A 16,751-nucleotide genomic window follows, 5' to 3' on the forward strand; every position below is an offset into this window, starting at 1 on the left:
CTCTTGCAGGCACCAAGCTGGACACCCAAGATACAGAATCAGACAGAACCCCTGGGTCTTATTTGAAACAATAGCTTCAAAATCCATGTAAAAATTTTGGCTTACTTAAGAGATCTTTATGTTTTCTGAGATGAGAACATGTGTCATCTCTTGAAAGTTCTCCCTATTCTGCTATTTTCCTATATTTTATCAGCAGATGGTAATCCAGCTTCTATCATCTCCTGTGATCAAAGGCATTTTGGTGTTAGCACCAGCAAATTCTATCAAGCCTTTCTCAGAGCTCCTAAATCATATATTTTGAAGAAAATAATTTCAATTTCAATAAGAAAGCAGAGGGAGCCTAAAACAGTGACTAGCAATTAATTTTACAAAATCTCCCAGCTGGTAAAGTACTTGAAAGACAAAACAGCATGCTATTATTTTTAGAGTTTTATGCTAATTTTATTTCCAATTCCCAAACAAAAACAGAAACACATTTTTAAAGCAGTATCAGGGACCTAATGAGCTTTGGGAGGCCAGAAAATGAGTTAGCATAATGACATTTAGAAAGCATCCATCTCATCAGTGATATTATTAATCAGGAGTTCAAACCTATGATGGTAAATTTTTCCTATTCTGAGTTTTGACATAAACATGAGAATTTAATAATAAAAGGACCTAGAAAATACAGATCTAGATTGAAGAAAGCAGTTTTAACCACTGGAAACTAAAATCATAACCACCAGGCACGATGGCAGCCTTTTATATTCTCTTTAAAGCTGCAGATATTCTGGAACCTCTTTTTGGTTCATTTGCCACTTCATGTAACTATACATTAGCATAGGGTTGAAAAGGCTGTGCGTAAGACTTGTCTATTCCAGCATTACATTTTCAACCAGCTAATAAAGCAGATACGAATTATCATACAGCCTATATTATCTGCAGCAGTCTCAATGTTTCTGCCAACACATGTCTCAACTTTTTAGTTTAGAAAACATGGCTAATATGGGTAGACATTAAACAGCAGGAACAAAGAAATACCACCTAACCACTTAATAAAGTTCTGGCAAAAAACAGAGAGCTCACTTTTAATAAACTGACTTTTTTAAAACACAAAACAATCCCACTATACTTAAAAAAAAAAAAACAAACTGTTATCATTAAGAGGCTTCCAATACTGCACCAGACAGGCCCATCTTTCATCTTAGCTACTGGGTTCATCAGAAAAGAATCAACTATTTGTTATAAGGAATTCTCTTTTTCTCAAATGACACATGTAGGTTCACATCTGCATTTTGTTTTAAAGGAAACCTCATTATTCTCCTTTAGCAAGTATTATTTTAAATGCCAGTTACCTCCCCCGATACTCCCCCCACAAGTAACCTCAAAGTAAATAAACTTATTATACAGCCATGTTCCTGCAGAAGTTTGAATCACACCAAGAATGGATATCCTTAAAAGGAAATGTTTTCCCTCCCCTTGCATCCTGTTATTTAAGCTATTTTAAGTACTTGTCTGGAGAAAGCTGAGCCAGAATTCAAGTGGTTTTGATTTTAGCTGCTGTTTTACACTGCCCTTGCCCAGGTGGTATGTTCTGCAATCTATCACTTCAAATGCATCTTTTGGGGTGCTACTTTGTCTTATAAATTCATCAGCAAGAAAGATGAGGACTTCCTTTGACCCTCAGGTTGAGTGTGTGAATGTGTATATGTATATTGCTTTAACTGTCCTTGAAGCTGTGTAAATCTGGTGTCATTCTTCATAAAGAGGTCGAATATTGTGTGCCGTCATCTGCAACACACATGTGGCCTCTTTGTTAACCCACTCGGGACAGTGCTCATTAGGACTTAAAGAAGAAAATCAATCAAGTGCAGATGTACATCTTTTCCAAAAAGTTAGGTTTAAATGTTCAATTTAATACATGGAATAATACAACACGCAAAAAATAAATGAAATTTCAGTGACTTTTTGAAGTTCCATTTATTCTAACCAATGTATTCTACAAATTTTTAGCAAAAAAAATGACAATAGGAATCTGAATGTTGAACAATGGATTCACACAGGCATAAATATAATCTTGAATGTCCATGAAAGTTCACAAAATATTGATTTAAAAGACTTGGCCAAAAGACTTATATTCCATCCTAAGATCTAAGCAGTTAAGTCAAACTTTCATTAGGCATTAAAACTTTGGAAAAGGCAGCTGCTAAAGATCTCCAGATGTCTAGCTAAAAATGGGGTTGGTCTTTCACAGTTTATACCTTTTGAGGTAGCTTACTCCAACAAATCTAAGAGATGGTTTAATGAGTCTCAGCTAAGGGTATATTAGAGCCTGCTACATTAGAGTTTAATAGCAGATCCCCAAAAGTACAGCTGAAGAATAGACAAGTTTAGAGGGCTAAGACCAGGCAATCAAAAATGGTATTAGCCAGGTGTGGTGGCACAGTCCTGTAATCCCAGCTACTTGGGAGGCTGAGACAAGAGGAGTAAGTTTGAGGCCAGCCTCTGAAATTTAGCAAGAGTCTGCTTCAAAATAAAAAAGTCTGGGAATGTATGTAGCCCAGTGGTAGAGAACTTTTAGGTTCAATCCTCAATACCACCAAAAGAAATAAAAAAAGTTGTTCAACAATCCTTTTCTACAAATGTTCTAGCAGCATGGCCATTATTTTTTATCTGCTGCCTGTCTCCCACTTTAAAAATACCTACACAGGTAGGTATTTTGAGGGTATAATTCTGTGGGAGAGTTCTTGTAGCATGTGCAAGGTCCTGGGTTCAATCCCTGGTACCACCAAAACATAAAAAGGAAAATTACCTACACATACACTGACTGTGTTCCCCCACATGTGTGTACTCCTACTATTTTCCACACTGTCAATCCATGTTTTTCAGGCTATGCCAAAATATCCACTTCTTTTTTAAAAAATATTTATTTTTTAATTATAGGTGGACACATCTTTATTTTTTTTATGTGGTGCTAAGGATCGAACCCAGTGACTCATGCATGCTAGGCAAGTGCTCTACCTCTGAGCCACAATCCCAGAGCCAATATATCCACTTCTAATATCACAGGGATAATGGAATGGCACATGGCATGGTAAAGAGCATAGTTAGTTTATTTATTCTTTAAGACATAATTAAACAAATGTGCACTTGTATCATTTTATTCAGTAGTAAAAGTAAATTTGACTAAACCACCATATTTTTTTTGTGGCATCATCTGATGTGGTTTTTATATACTAGAGAATATGAAGTAACTGGAAACAACTCAACTTCCTGGGATGAGAGAAAAAAAAATATGGTCTGGCTAGAATCACCACAACCAAAAGTTTTTGACTTAGTTTGGTGGGCAACCTCAAAGGAATACACCCACACTATTCCTAGTCACTTAAGAAACCCCATTATTCTTGTATTTCAAAAGTGCTGAATTTTATGTTTAAAAAAAGTTCAGTTAAGTGATTCAGAGAGGGAAAAACGTCAGATTTAAAAAGAAGTGTTGTTTCCATAGCAAGATTGAAGCCAGAAAGTAAAAGACATTTTCTAGCTGGTGAAATACTTCCTAAGTGTTCTGAAAAGGTTTATTTATTCCTCTAGAAAGATCATGAAGGATAGGAGCATTTAAATTAAAACAGAAATATTATGAAGTAGAAAAAAATGAGAGCTAAGATTTCTGCTATCCCAGTGGGAAGCTGGAAACAATTGTTGAGAAAATGGTAATAATTATATGAGATTAGAGTTTGAAACTAAGCAGGTGCAGAAAGGGAGTGAAAAGGAGAACTTTAAATCCTAATACTCAATTTATTGCTAGTAAAGAGTTTCAAAGCACTATTAATTGATTGAACAAAACCTGTGATTAGTGGTAATTACAGAGATTTTCTCTACACACTATGATTTTGCTGAATTTCTAAGGAGACAATCAAGACCATTATTGTTAATAGATGGGGAAAATCATATAATGATTTCCATATTTTGTCACAGTTGAACTGAGACAATGTAGTACTCCCTACCCCCCCATGCCCAACTAGGAAACAATCGTCCTTGAGAAGAAAGTAAGTTATAGAGATTATTTTAAAAATAAAGCTTCCTTGAATGAAAAAATAAATTTCCACCATTAACAATTGCCTGTGGGCTCTGTAACTAATGACAACGAAAAACTATAAAGATTTTAAAGGAAAATTAAAAAAAAATCAGCTTAGTCTTTTAATGAGTTTCTCAAGGACAGACTATAAACAAACCTTTATTATACTGAAAAAAATATATAAATTTTATGTTTTACAGTATAATGGTTGAAACCTTTAATAAAAAATTCCACTGTAATTAAAATCTTCCTAATAAAGTCCCTTTGAATGTAAAGTCGATATTGACAAAATCCCAGTACATCAAAAGACTGTATAATTCCTTGGGATTCAATCAATTAAATATTTATTAAGAACCTAATGTGTGCAGCACTGTACTAGATACCAAGAGGAGAATATAAGAGAGTAATTTTCAGAACAGGCAGAAAGTTTGGACTCCAAAATTCTTATTTCTAGCATATATGTAAGTAAGTCTGTACATAGAAATGTATGCCTCGTAGGGATTTCAGTAAGACTTGCCTTTGAGAAGCTTTTTGGCTACCACAAATTCTGCTTAATAGTTTCATAGAAATCACTTTTTTTTTTTTTGCAGTCAAACCTCTAATTGATCTCTCACTACCATTTAAGCCTAGTTCTTCCATGGAGATAACTGGTCAACCCTCTTTATATCATTATACCCCTAAGGGGCAATTAAGCTCTTTTAATGATAAAAGTATTCTGATCCTGGCCTTGAACTCAGATCCACCTGCCTCAGTCTCCTGAGTCACTGGGATTACAGGCAAGGGTCACTGTGCCCTTCTGAGTTAGCTTTAAATTTTAAGAAACATTGTATACAAAATATTTCCGTGATGTTGCATCTTAAGACAAGACCTATATTCAGCAACAAGAAAATTATCTGGGTAGGCCAGGTACTGATGATTAAACAATTATAACATTAGTAAAGCACATGTTTCTATCCCAAGATTCTATTCATAATGAAACAAATTAAGCTATCTCCAACACTGAAAGATTAATATAAATAAAATGGGAGGTACACAGGAAATGGCATTCCTAAAACAATCACAATAAGATTATTTGGAAAGAATAACAACATAGAAAAAAATGGGGAAGGACCCATCGTGTAGTCAAGAACTCATTTGCTGTTTTTCATAATCAATCTAATATTAGACTAGGCAGTACTCTTCTTATAGTAAATGATATCTATATGGCAAGTTAATTTACTGTTTTTTTATGTATACACACAAAATTGAGTTAGATTCAGGACCATTGATGTTTTCCTAATTATAATTCTGATGGGATTATGCATATGCACTCTGGTTGGGGGTTATTATTCTTCCCAATGCATGCTGTTACAATTAAATGACTTGATAGAAATGTCAATAATAAATATATGGAAATAAAAATGTATTCTATAGGGATGTATTCTTCCTTATCATTGATGGGATTTTCTGCACAGCTCTAAGAGTAAATTCTGACTTAAATTAAAAAATCATTATAATCAAACTTTATATCCCTTAGACTGGAAGACACCAAACAGTGATAGCCCACCTCTCTAAGTACATGTTGACTCATGAGGGTACATATACATCAATAGTTCTTACACTGTCCTTTTTATCTTCCATAGAGTTGACCCAAACATTGAAATTTGGAATGTAAATAACTGTATTCTTCTTCCATAGCTGCTCAATTATAAGACATGTTATATGATCTCAAAAGAAAAACCAATGGCATGCTATACCTCCTCATCTTATTCATACACACACACACACACACACACACACAGAAATGCTGGACATGCTAAGCATGTGCTCTACCACTGAGCTACACTCCAAGCTCTCATGCTCTAATTTAATGAAAAGTAGAACAATTTACATTGTGCAAAAACATGGAAGATCCAAGAAAAAGCCAACAAGGCCAAGCTAATTAGGGAAAGGTAAAAATACCTTTTAATATTTTCAAGGTTCACATATCCCTTTAAGAATATGGTACAAGAGCCAGGTGTAGTGGAGCACAACTGTAATCCCAGCAACTGGGAAGCTGAGGCAGGAGGGTCATAAATTTGGGGACAGCCTCAGCAACTCTGTGAGATCCAGTCTCAAAATAAAAAATAAAAAGGGCTGGGGATATAGTTCAGTGGTACAGCAGCCCTGTATTCCATCCCACTACAGAAGAAGAAAAACAAAGAATGTGGTGAAAAATCCAAATTCTCTCCTTAGAAAAACATGACACCCAAAATACAATAATAACAACATGCATCATAAAAATGTCAGGAACCATAGCAGCCCCCATTTAATGATGGGGTTCAAAATCATTGACCACATAATATACTAGATATAGTTAAAGATAATACATTTTTAAGTGAAGCTTCCAAAACTTTATCTACCTGTTTTAACTATCTTGCTACAAGGATTATAATTAATTCATCATTTGTTTAATTTTTTAGAGAAATAATTTTGACTGAGATCAAAAAAGATTGCTTACCTATAGTTATACTATTAAAAAAATACTCACCGACTTTTGCAAATGCCTCTTTGAGTTCATCAAGTTCATCTTTGGAAATCTGAGCGGTAGCCATCTCATCCATTTAAAGATCTAAAGAGGAACCAAAAAGGTTTCAGACTTTAAAAGTTTGTGAGGAATATACTGTAAGCATTTTTGCTAAATTCACATTTAAAAGATAATCTAAAGAGAATTGCAAACTACTAAAGGTTTGCAAAATCCAGTTAGGTTACCATATTTGTAGCTATAACCATAAAAAAGAAAACAAAGTAATGAAAAGTCTTCATTTACTGAAAATTATTCAGAAAAAAAATATTCCAATTCTTCCTTCTCCTCTGCCCCCCTTGTAGTGCTAGGAATCAAACCCAGAGCCTGGTCAACACTGGGCAAGAGCTGTATGACTGACCTACACACCCAGCCCTGAATCTTCCATTTAAGGACAAAAGCTTAAACTACATTCAAAGCCTGTAAAGAAGGGCCAAGGTACCCCACAACAGGAAATAGATACATAATAGAAATTCTTGCTTATAGTGCCAAAGCCTAAGGTCAAAATCATTTGACCAATGATTCATATAAAATATCACTTTTAGGCCACTTTCACATCCATTCACTGAAAACACAAATTTTTGAATAGCATACTGACATCTATCAGTCACACTATTAAAAGAAGGGTCAAGAGGAAATCAATTAAAACAAATATTTTTGGTTTTGATATAGAAATCACAAGTATATAGCAATATGCACATTTTTTTGGTAATGGAGATTAAACCCAGGGGTGCTCTACCACTGAATTATATCCTCAGTTCTTTTTGAGACAGGTTCTTCCTAAGTTGCCAAAGCTGGCCTTAAACTTGTGATCCTCCTACTTCAGCCTCCAGAATAGAATTAAGTTTCTCAGTAAAAATTTGTAAAAATATTTAATTTCCTTGATTTTTTCCTCCTGATATAAAATATTTACAATGATGAACCTTTACAGAAAGGGTTTGCTTAATCCTGTAACAGACAAAGATGGTCTAGATCATAATGGATAATCTCCAAATACAAACCTATCAACAGTTTTGAACAAAGGAAAAAGAAAATAGTTACATGTTGCTACCACTTTTCGTGCTTTGGGTCCCCCCTAACTTTCTGTTTATTTATTTTTTCTTCTGCAGAACTGGGATGGAACCCACTAGGGCCTCATATATTAGGCAAGCATTGAGTTATATCCACAATCCTTTTAAAATTTTTTCTTTTGAGAAAGGGGTTCCCTAAGTTGTCCAGATTGGCCTTGAACTTGTGATCCTCCTGCCTGGCTAGCAATTGGGTTTTCAATACAAAATTACTATCCATATTCATGAATCATATCATGCAGAATAATGGCTCACAAAGTTTGAAAGTGACAAAATCTAAAACTCATGGTTTGTCTATTTCTAAAGGTCCTTTCCAGCTTAGGCAGTTTGAGTCAGGAATAATTTAATGAAAAGTATAATAATCTACATTGTACAAAGACATGGAAGCTCCAAGAAGAAGCCAATAAGGGGCCTGGGTTGTGGCTCAGTGGTAGAGTGCTTGCCTAGCGAGTGTGAGGCACTGGGTTCGATCCCCAGCACCACATAAAAAATTAAATAAAATAAAGGTATTGTGTCCATCTACAACTAAAATAATATTAAAAAAAGCCAATAAGGCCAAGCTAATTAGGGAAGGGTAAATATACCATTTAATACTTTCAAGGTTCACATATCCCTTTAAGAATAAGGTAAGTAGATAAGTATGGTGGCACATGCCTGCAATCCCAGCAGCTACAGAGGCTGAGACAGGAGGATCTTAAGTTTGAGGCCAGCTTCAACAACTTAGAAAGACCCTGTCTCAAGGGCTGGGGTTGTGGCTCGGTGGTAGAGCATTTGCCTCACACACATGAGGCACTGGGTTTGATCCTCAGAACCACATAAAGATAAATAAGATATTTTAAAAAAACAGAAATTAAACAGAAGAGAAGTAGTTAAAAAAAGACCCTCTCTCAAAATAAAAAATTTAAAAAGGGCTGGTGATGTAGCTCAGTGGTAAAGCATCCCTGAGTTCCATCCCCATTACTGAAACAGACTAAATTTGGCCAATTTCAGAATTTTTTTTATTGTTGGTTGTTCAAAACATTACATAGTTCTTGATATATCATATTTCACACTTTGATTCAAGTGGGTTATGAACTCCCATTTTTACCCCATATACAGATTGCAGAATCACATCAGTTACACTTCCATTGATTTACATATTGACATACTCATGTCTGTTGTATTCTGCTGCCTTTCCTATCCTCTACTATCCCCCCTCCCCTCCCCTCTTCTCTCTCTACCCCCTCTACTATAATTCATTCCTCCCCCTTGTATTATTTTTCCCTTTCCCCTCACTTCCTCTTGTATGTAATTTTGTATAACCCTGAGGGTCTCCTTCCATTTCCATGCAGTTTCCCTTCTCTCTCCCTTTCCCTCCCACCTCTCATCCTTGTTTAATGTCGGTCTTCTTCTTGTGCTCTTCTTCCCTAGTCTGTTCTTAGTTACTCTCCTTATATCAAAGAAGACATTTGGTATTTGTTTTTTAGGGCTTGGCTAGCTTCACTTAGCATAATCTGCTCTAATGCCATCCATTTCCCTCCAAATTTTATGATTTTGTCATTTTTTAATGCAGAGTAATACTCCATTGTGTATAAATGCCACATTTTTTTATCCATTCATCTATTGAAGGGCATCTAGGTTGCTTCCACAGTCTTGCTATTGTGAATTGTGCTGCTATGAACATCGATATGGCAGCATCCCTGTAGCATGCTCTTTTTAGGTCTTTAGGGAATAGACCGAGAAGGGGAATAGCTGGGTCAAATGGTGGTTCCATTCCCAGCTTTCCAAGAAATCTCCATACTGCTTTCCAAATTGGCTGCACCAATTTGTAGTCCCACCAACAATGTACAAGTGTACCCTTTTCCCCACATCCTCGCCAGCACTTGTTGTTGTTTGACTTCATAATGGCTGCCTATCTTACTGGAGTGAGATGGTATCTTAGGGTGGTTTTGATTTGCATTTCTCTGACTGCTAGAGATAGTGAGCATTTTTCCATGTACTTGTTAATTGATTATATGTCCTCCTCTGAGAAGTGTCTGTTCAGGTCCTTGGCCCATTTGTTGATTGGGTTATTTGTTATCTTATTGTCTAATTTTTTGAGTTCTTTATATACTCTGGATATTAAGCATGAAGTGTGAATCAGGTGGTATAGCGATACCAGATTTCAAACTATACTACAGAGCAATAGTAACAAAAACAGCATGGTACTGGTACCAAAACAGGCGGGTGGACCAATGGTACAGAATAGAGGACACAGAAACCAACCCACAAAACTACAACTATCTTATATTTGATAAAGGAGCTAAAAGCATGCAGTGGAGGAAGGATAGCATCTTCAACAAATGGTGCTGGGAAAACTGGAAATCCATATGCAACAAAATGAAACCGAATCCCTTTCTCTCGCCATGCACAAAAGTTAACTCAAAATGGATCAAGGAGCTTGATATCAAATCAGAGACACGGCGTCTGATAGAAGAAAAAGTTGGCTACGACCTACATACTGTGGGGTCGGGCTCCAAATTCCTCATGGCACAAGAGTTAACATCTAGAATCGACAAATGGGACTTACTCAAACTAAAAAGTTTTTTCTCAGCAAAAGAAACAATAAGAGAGGTAAATAGGGAGCCTACATCATGGGAACAAATCTTTACTCCTCATACTTCAGAATTTTTTTGAATGCAGGGGAGATTACTTCAGCTGAGAGTGGAGGCTGGAGGGGGGCTGCAAACTCTCTCCCACTTTGACAGGTGCCAAAGAAGATGAGAGCAGAGATTGCCCACTCAGGCCTAACTATAGGCTAACTAAACTTGCATATGTACATTTCCTGGTCTTTTGTTACTTCTCTGCCTTTGCCAATTTTCAGGAATTTCCAAGATGGAACCTTTGAAACAATTTTCTTCCATCTACCTTCCTTTGAATAAAACCTGTTTTTCCTACTATTTGATTCTGAATAATTCTGGAGCATTGAGCACTGTGGCCTAGCTTTTTTCCTCCCTGGTGGTATAGGAGTGACAAAAATGAATGAATGAAAGGGTAAAGTGAGTAAAGAAAAACCCCAAATGACAACAAAAATACCACACACAGTTTTTACTCTTATGCTCCTGTACATTTTTTTATAACTTTTTTAAAAAATATTTTTTAGTGGTAGATTGGTACATTTTTATGTGGTACTGAGGATCGAACCCAGTGCCTCATGCGTGCTAAGCAAGCATTCTGCCAATGAGCCACAACCTCAGTCCCTCCTTCAACATTTTTGTATGAAAAAGAAAATTAGAAAAGATGTGCCTGAACATAATCACCCGACTCTCCATCCTTATTCCTGCTGACCAGGAATTTGACCAAATCTTTCACTGCCATTTCTCCTCTCTATAGGTAGCAGGGCTGAATAGGGTAGAAATCTCATTCTTTCCTTCTTCATATCCCCCCACATGCTTCCCACCCCCACTTTTATCCTCATGCCATATTTTAAACATCTGTGAATGTGCCTAGTTCCTGCCCTTGAGGAATTTACAATCTGGGGAGGCAAGCATGTAAATAATTATAGTAGGACACAAAGTGAATTAGTGGCTACAATAAAAGGTACAAATATCCATTTTTCTTTGGAGGGGAAAAGGCTCTGGAAACTTTAAGGATTATTAATTCCTTCACAGGGAGACCAGGAAGGTAGTTCTTTTGTTCTTACAAAATTAGGAAATGCTTAAATCTCATATAGATTATTTTACAGCACCAGTTTACTCCAAAAAATTTATTCTAATGCAATATATACATATATAAATATACATACACTTTTAAGTTTTCTAACTTGTTGATTTTCTTACGAGTTAATAAAAGCCTAAAGTGATGTGTGTGCTAATGGAAAGACTGCTGGGCATGGAATCAAAAGATATCAATCAATGCCCTGGTTCTGCTTTTTTTTTTTTTTACTAAAAATATGACCATGAACAAGTTTCTTTAAGCTCTCTGAGCCTCAGTTTCTTCATTTGGGAATAGCAATATTATTTTCCCAGAGTCCTTGTGAAGATTAAAGATGGTACATGTGAAGGCATTCTGTAAACTATAAAATATTAGACAGCAACTTCAAATCCTTAATGAAAGAAAATGGGGAATAAATAACCATAAAATAATTGTGAGAGGCTACATAAATATTAGGCATTAGTTTTACTAAGAGCCTTTAAATAGGATACATGAAAAATTATCTCATCTCCCCTATAATTATTGACTACAGAATATAATAGGTCTCCCTAATATATAAAAATTACAAGCCTTTAGTTAAAGTAATTTAAGGATAGACCTACAGAAAACCCGTCAGCCACTTTTTACCTATGATTCAGTTTGGCTCCTTCATAAAGCCAATTTCTAAATACAACCTCAAGAGTAGAGAAGTGATACATGAAAAAAAAAACTAAGCTAATTTTAAGTATTTTCAAAAGAGCTCACACTTGTTAATATTGTCACATTCCTAATTTACTTTTTTCCATGAACAATTGAAAATAAAAGAAAAAAGAGGTGAAAAAATAAATAGTACTTGCTGAATATAAGTTTAACCCTCATTTTACAATATGTGACTGACAGCAAAGGGAAAGGCTGACTTTGAAATGTGTCTTTCTTTTTCCTCAGACTGTATTCCCACAAAAGTGAACTTAATATTTACAGGTCATGAGAAAGAGAAGACTGATATTCAAAGAAAGAGAAATATATTTTCCCTCCATTTTCACTTAGCAAATGAAATGCAAAGCAAAAGCAAAATCTCCCAGGCCCTCTATATTTTTCTGAATTCTCCTGTCTACAAAGCATTTTGATCTGCCCCCAGTCGGGTTTTTTTTGTTTTTTTTTTTGTTTTTCCCTTAGCTCCAATGACCACCTCCTCTGTATAAGGAAAAAAGCAGGGGGAAAAAAAAAGCAAAGCCTCTCTCCCTAAACATCTGAGACACAGGAAAACAGATTTTCAACTAAGGGAATAAAGCAAAAGCAAACAAAACCTTGTTTGTTTGTTTGTTTGTTTCATAAAAGGATATGGTGTACAACTGGGTATGAATTCAGGGCGTCACCCATAGAAGAATCTTATGCCTATGAAGTCATCCCTAATTACAGAGTTTGACTAACAATACAGCAATTATGAAACCACTCCACTGGCTCATTTAACTATACATAAACCCTGAACACAAATCTTTATGGAGAAAGGTGTTCCTACTACTACCTGAAACTATTACTCAAATTCTGAAAGGTATTTGAGGAAGAAGAGGAGGGGTGCCTGTTTTCATTTCCTAAGCCACTAACCTTAAGTAGCTCACTGAATAATCTACTTACTAGGGTATTGCTATTCAGTCCCAAGTCAGGGTCAGGAGGAAGGGTGTGGACATCAGTCAGTAGAAAAATCAACTTTATCAACTTGACATTTTTTCTTCTTGAAATTGAAAGACAATTAAGGGGATAAAAATGGGATATGGCTTGGTGGTACACTGCTGGCCTAGTACATATGAGGCCCTGGGTTCTATTTTAGCAATGAAACAAAAAAAGTGGGATACTCGCCATAGACTTTATCCTAGCCACTAGTATGCTAGGTAAATAGTATTGGGAAAGAGAAGCTTGATTACTTAAATTAGAGATTGGGTAATACATACTGAAAGTTCAGATCATGAAGCAATAAAGGGTGAATGAAACATGGAAGAATACATTAGTTCACTATGAAGGGGGTGGATAACCCAACAATGTAGCCACCATTACCTGTGAACAATTCAAGAATGGGCAACAAAGAAGGGGTATGATTTGTTACCTTCTCTCATCCAAAACAGGCACTGCTTTTGCAACACCCACACTTCACATACCTACCTGTTCCAACAGAAACTGCTGCTCTGCCTCCTCTCAAGTTAGGTAGGTCAATAGCACTAGTTTCCAGGTTAGATGCGTCTGTAACATTCTGTGGGCTAAAGCTCACCTACCCTTAGTATAATTATTAAAGTTCTTAGTGTTATGTTTCCAATGACTCTTCAAGATTTCAACTTGAATGTCTAGCACATTTATCCACTTCTTCATCTATATTCATCAAGCCTTCATTAAAGGCTAAATATGGAGCGAGCACTGTGTTGGATGCTGTACATATAGCCGGTTAGGTACTTTTAAAAATATTTATTTTTTAGAAGTAGTTGGACACCATACTTTTATTTTGTTTATTTTTATGTAGTGCTGAGGACTGAACCCAGGGCCTCGCACGTGCTAGACAAGCGATCTACTGCTAAGCCACAACCCCAGCCCAAATTCCCTTTTCTCAGGAAAAGCTTACTTCATAAACAAAGTTATCATATTAGTGCTATCAAAGTCATATATAACTGAGTGGTGGTTGCCAGGGAATGTTTTCTGAGAAGAAGAGTTTTGAACTTTATCTGAGAGCACAGGGAAGACTTTCTCAGATAGATATCACTGGTATGAAGGTGTTCTAGGCACAGAAACAGAAACAGAAGATGGTAATTAGAGCTGCAGAAAGATGGGGCGGCTGGGGTTTTGTGCCTAGGGTTAGTGGCAGGCATAATTACAGCAGATCAGAGTTCAACTCAGACATGAACAAGGGAAAAGAAAAGTCAGTGAGGAGGATTCAACTGAACTTAATGTCACATTATCTTCTCTTTAAAATGTTTGTTTATTGCAGTGCTGAGGCTGGAACCCAGGGCCCTATGCATGCTAGGCAAGCACCCTATCACTAAGCTACGCCCGCAGCCAACCCTCCCTCCTGCCAAATTGGGTCTCGCTTTCAACTTCCCCCTTTCAACTTCTCCATTTTCCTATGTCTCCAGCTGTGTAAATCTGAGACAGATTTGGCTATAAGGAACAAATGGAACCAAGGAACCAAGCCTTCTGGATTCTTCCTTTGCAAACTCTGGGATTCTTCCATCTTATTGTGTTATCACCTCAGGTCTAGTCTACTCCAAAAGCCTTTCAGCTGATCTGCCTTTAGTCCTGTCTCCCTCGAATATAATCTTTCCACTGCAAACTTCCCAAAAATCAGATCTCATGATTGTTCCATACAAAAGGAAGCCCTAACTCTTTAGCAGTTTTTATTATCCTGAATTTTCCTGAGTTGATACCTGCTTATCTTTCCAATGTCACCTCCCATTACATGGACTGCACCCTTGAATGCCACACTTGAAAGATACCCTATTCCCCAAATATACCACATATTTCCCCACTTCCATTCCTCTTCCTCTGTGGATTCTCTTTAGTTGAAAGTTCTTCACACCCTTCTATCCACTCTTCAAGAGCATCTTTCAAAAAAGTTTTTTCAGATTGACCCCACAGAGATAAGATTCCTCAATTCCTAGAATTTTCACAGAAGAGTATGTTTCCTTCCATTGTACAACCCTGGATTATCTCAGACCATTCCAATTTTAAACATCTTCTTTCACTGTCAGACCACATGTGCCATTTTTAAAGAAATTTGAAAGTACAGTCACAAGAATAGCACCTTAATACTCTTACACAAAACTCTTTGATGGATGGGACCATATCTCATTCATCCTTATACTTCCATCCCCTATCACAATGCCTGTACAGAGCAGGTAATAATAATTAATATGATAATATAAAAACATAAACTTGTAAGGTTGTTGGTTTTTGTTTGTTTTGCAGTGCCAGGGATCAAACTCAGGCCCTTGTAGATGCTAGTCAAGTGCTTTACCACTGAGCTACACTCAGAGGTTCACTTCTAAGTTTTTATTATAGCAGCTAACAGTAACAGATGACTTATTTGCTAACCATGGTAAACCCTTTATATGCTTTATGTACATTACTTCTCCAAAAAAATCCACAAGCCTGGTAATAATGTTATTCCTATTTTACAGAAGAGCAATAGGTTTAGACAATGAGTAACTTGGTCAAGGTTACACAGTTAGAAAAAGCAGACCAGGTTTCAAATGCAGGCCTGACACCAAAGTCAGTACCCTTGAACCATTATCCTAGAGAGCCTCCTTAACAACTTATTGAATAAATTTACTTCCCCAACAAGACTCATTAGAGTAGAAATTCAAAACAGGCCCACTGGTGCTCTCCTGTAATTTCAGAACTCAGGAGGCTGAGGCAGGAGGATCACAAATTGGAGATCAGCTTGGGCAATTTAGAGAGACCCTATCTCAAAATTTTAAGGGGGCTGGGAGTATAGCTCAGTGGTGAGCACCTCCCTAACATTTACGAGGCCCTGGGTTCAATCTGCAGTACCAGAGAGGGGAAGAGTGGGGAGAGTTAAAAAAAAAGGTGATAGGCTGGATATGTAGCTTAGTGGTGAAGTACCCCAAGTTCAATTCCTAGTACTACAAGACAAATAAATAGTGCATTCTCAATAATTACATTTTGAATTAAGAATGGCCCACAGTACTCACAATCATCTGATCATGCCAGTCTCCTTTCAGGAAGCTGTAATTGCTCATGCCTAAATTAATTGCCCAGTTTCTGCCTGATATTCCAAGTCTTCTAGAGTGTTCCCAACTAGTCACACCTAACCAGTTTTATATTTTCTTCAACAATACTCAGAAGAAGCTTTTAATCTTAAGTCTTGTCTTCAACAGGTCCTGTTAAGTCCTTCAATGACACCTTTGGTTTCATCCTGCCCTCTTCCTCTTTTTTCTCTCCCACTTTATCTACTTGTCACACTTAAAATGCTCTCCTTTTAAATTTTCTTCTGTGCCAATCCAAATTTGACTCACTCTTCAAGGTTAGGCAGAAGCCTCCTCTTCTCCCAAAGCTGGTTTCCCAATGATTCCAACTCCCTATGATCTTTCTCTTCAACTCCCACAGAATTTAGAATCTTGCCATGAAATTTAGCAATTTAATTATAGACTTCCTCCTGTAGTTATATAAGTAGAGGAGAGTGTAGCTGGGATGTCCATCATCCTCCTTGATTCATTTCATCTGCTTCCTCCACACAGATCCTCAGACTTGGACATACAGAATAATCCTCCTCAATAAAAAAGAACTATCCTTTCACTGACAGCACACAAATACTTGTCTAATTCCATGTTGAGTCTTATTTTAAGATTGTTTCTGAAGACAGAGTTTAAACTTTCTCTTGCATACTCCCCCCATGTTATGTTCAACATAACCAAACACTCAAGGCCTGACTTTA

General features: G+C 36.6%; 1 protein-coding gene across 3 annotated transcripts in view; it reads right to left on the reverse strand.

The window, feature by feature from the left end:
* Positions 1-16,751, reverse strand: part of Pls3 (plastin 3) — an 89,028-nt gene that overhangs the window by 33,733 nt on the left and 38,544 nt on the right. For all 3 annotated transcript variants that reach the window (XM_005323330.4, XM_021725189.3, XM_021725190.3), the window contains exon 2: positions 6,564-6,644. In XM_005323330.4, coding sequence (XP_005323387.1) covers positions 6,564-6,636 — 73 coding nt within the window. In that variant the 5' untranslated portion in view covers positions 6,637-6,644. The remainder of the gene's footprint in view (positions 1-6,563; positions 6,645-16,751) is intronic.

The sequence above is a fragment of the Ictidomys tridecemlineatus genome, chromosome X (assembly GCF_052094955.1).
Source record: "Ictidomys tridecemlineatus isolate mIctTri1 chromosome X, mIctTri1.hap1, whole genome shotgun sequence".
In the NCBI taxonomy this organism is placed as follows: Eukaryota; Metazoa; Chordata; class Mammalia; order Rodentia; family Sciuridae; genus Ictidomys; species Ictidomys tridecemlineatus.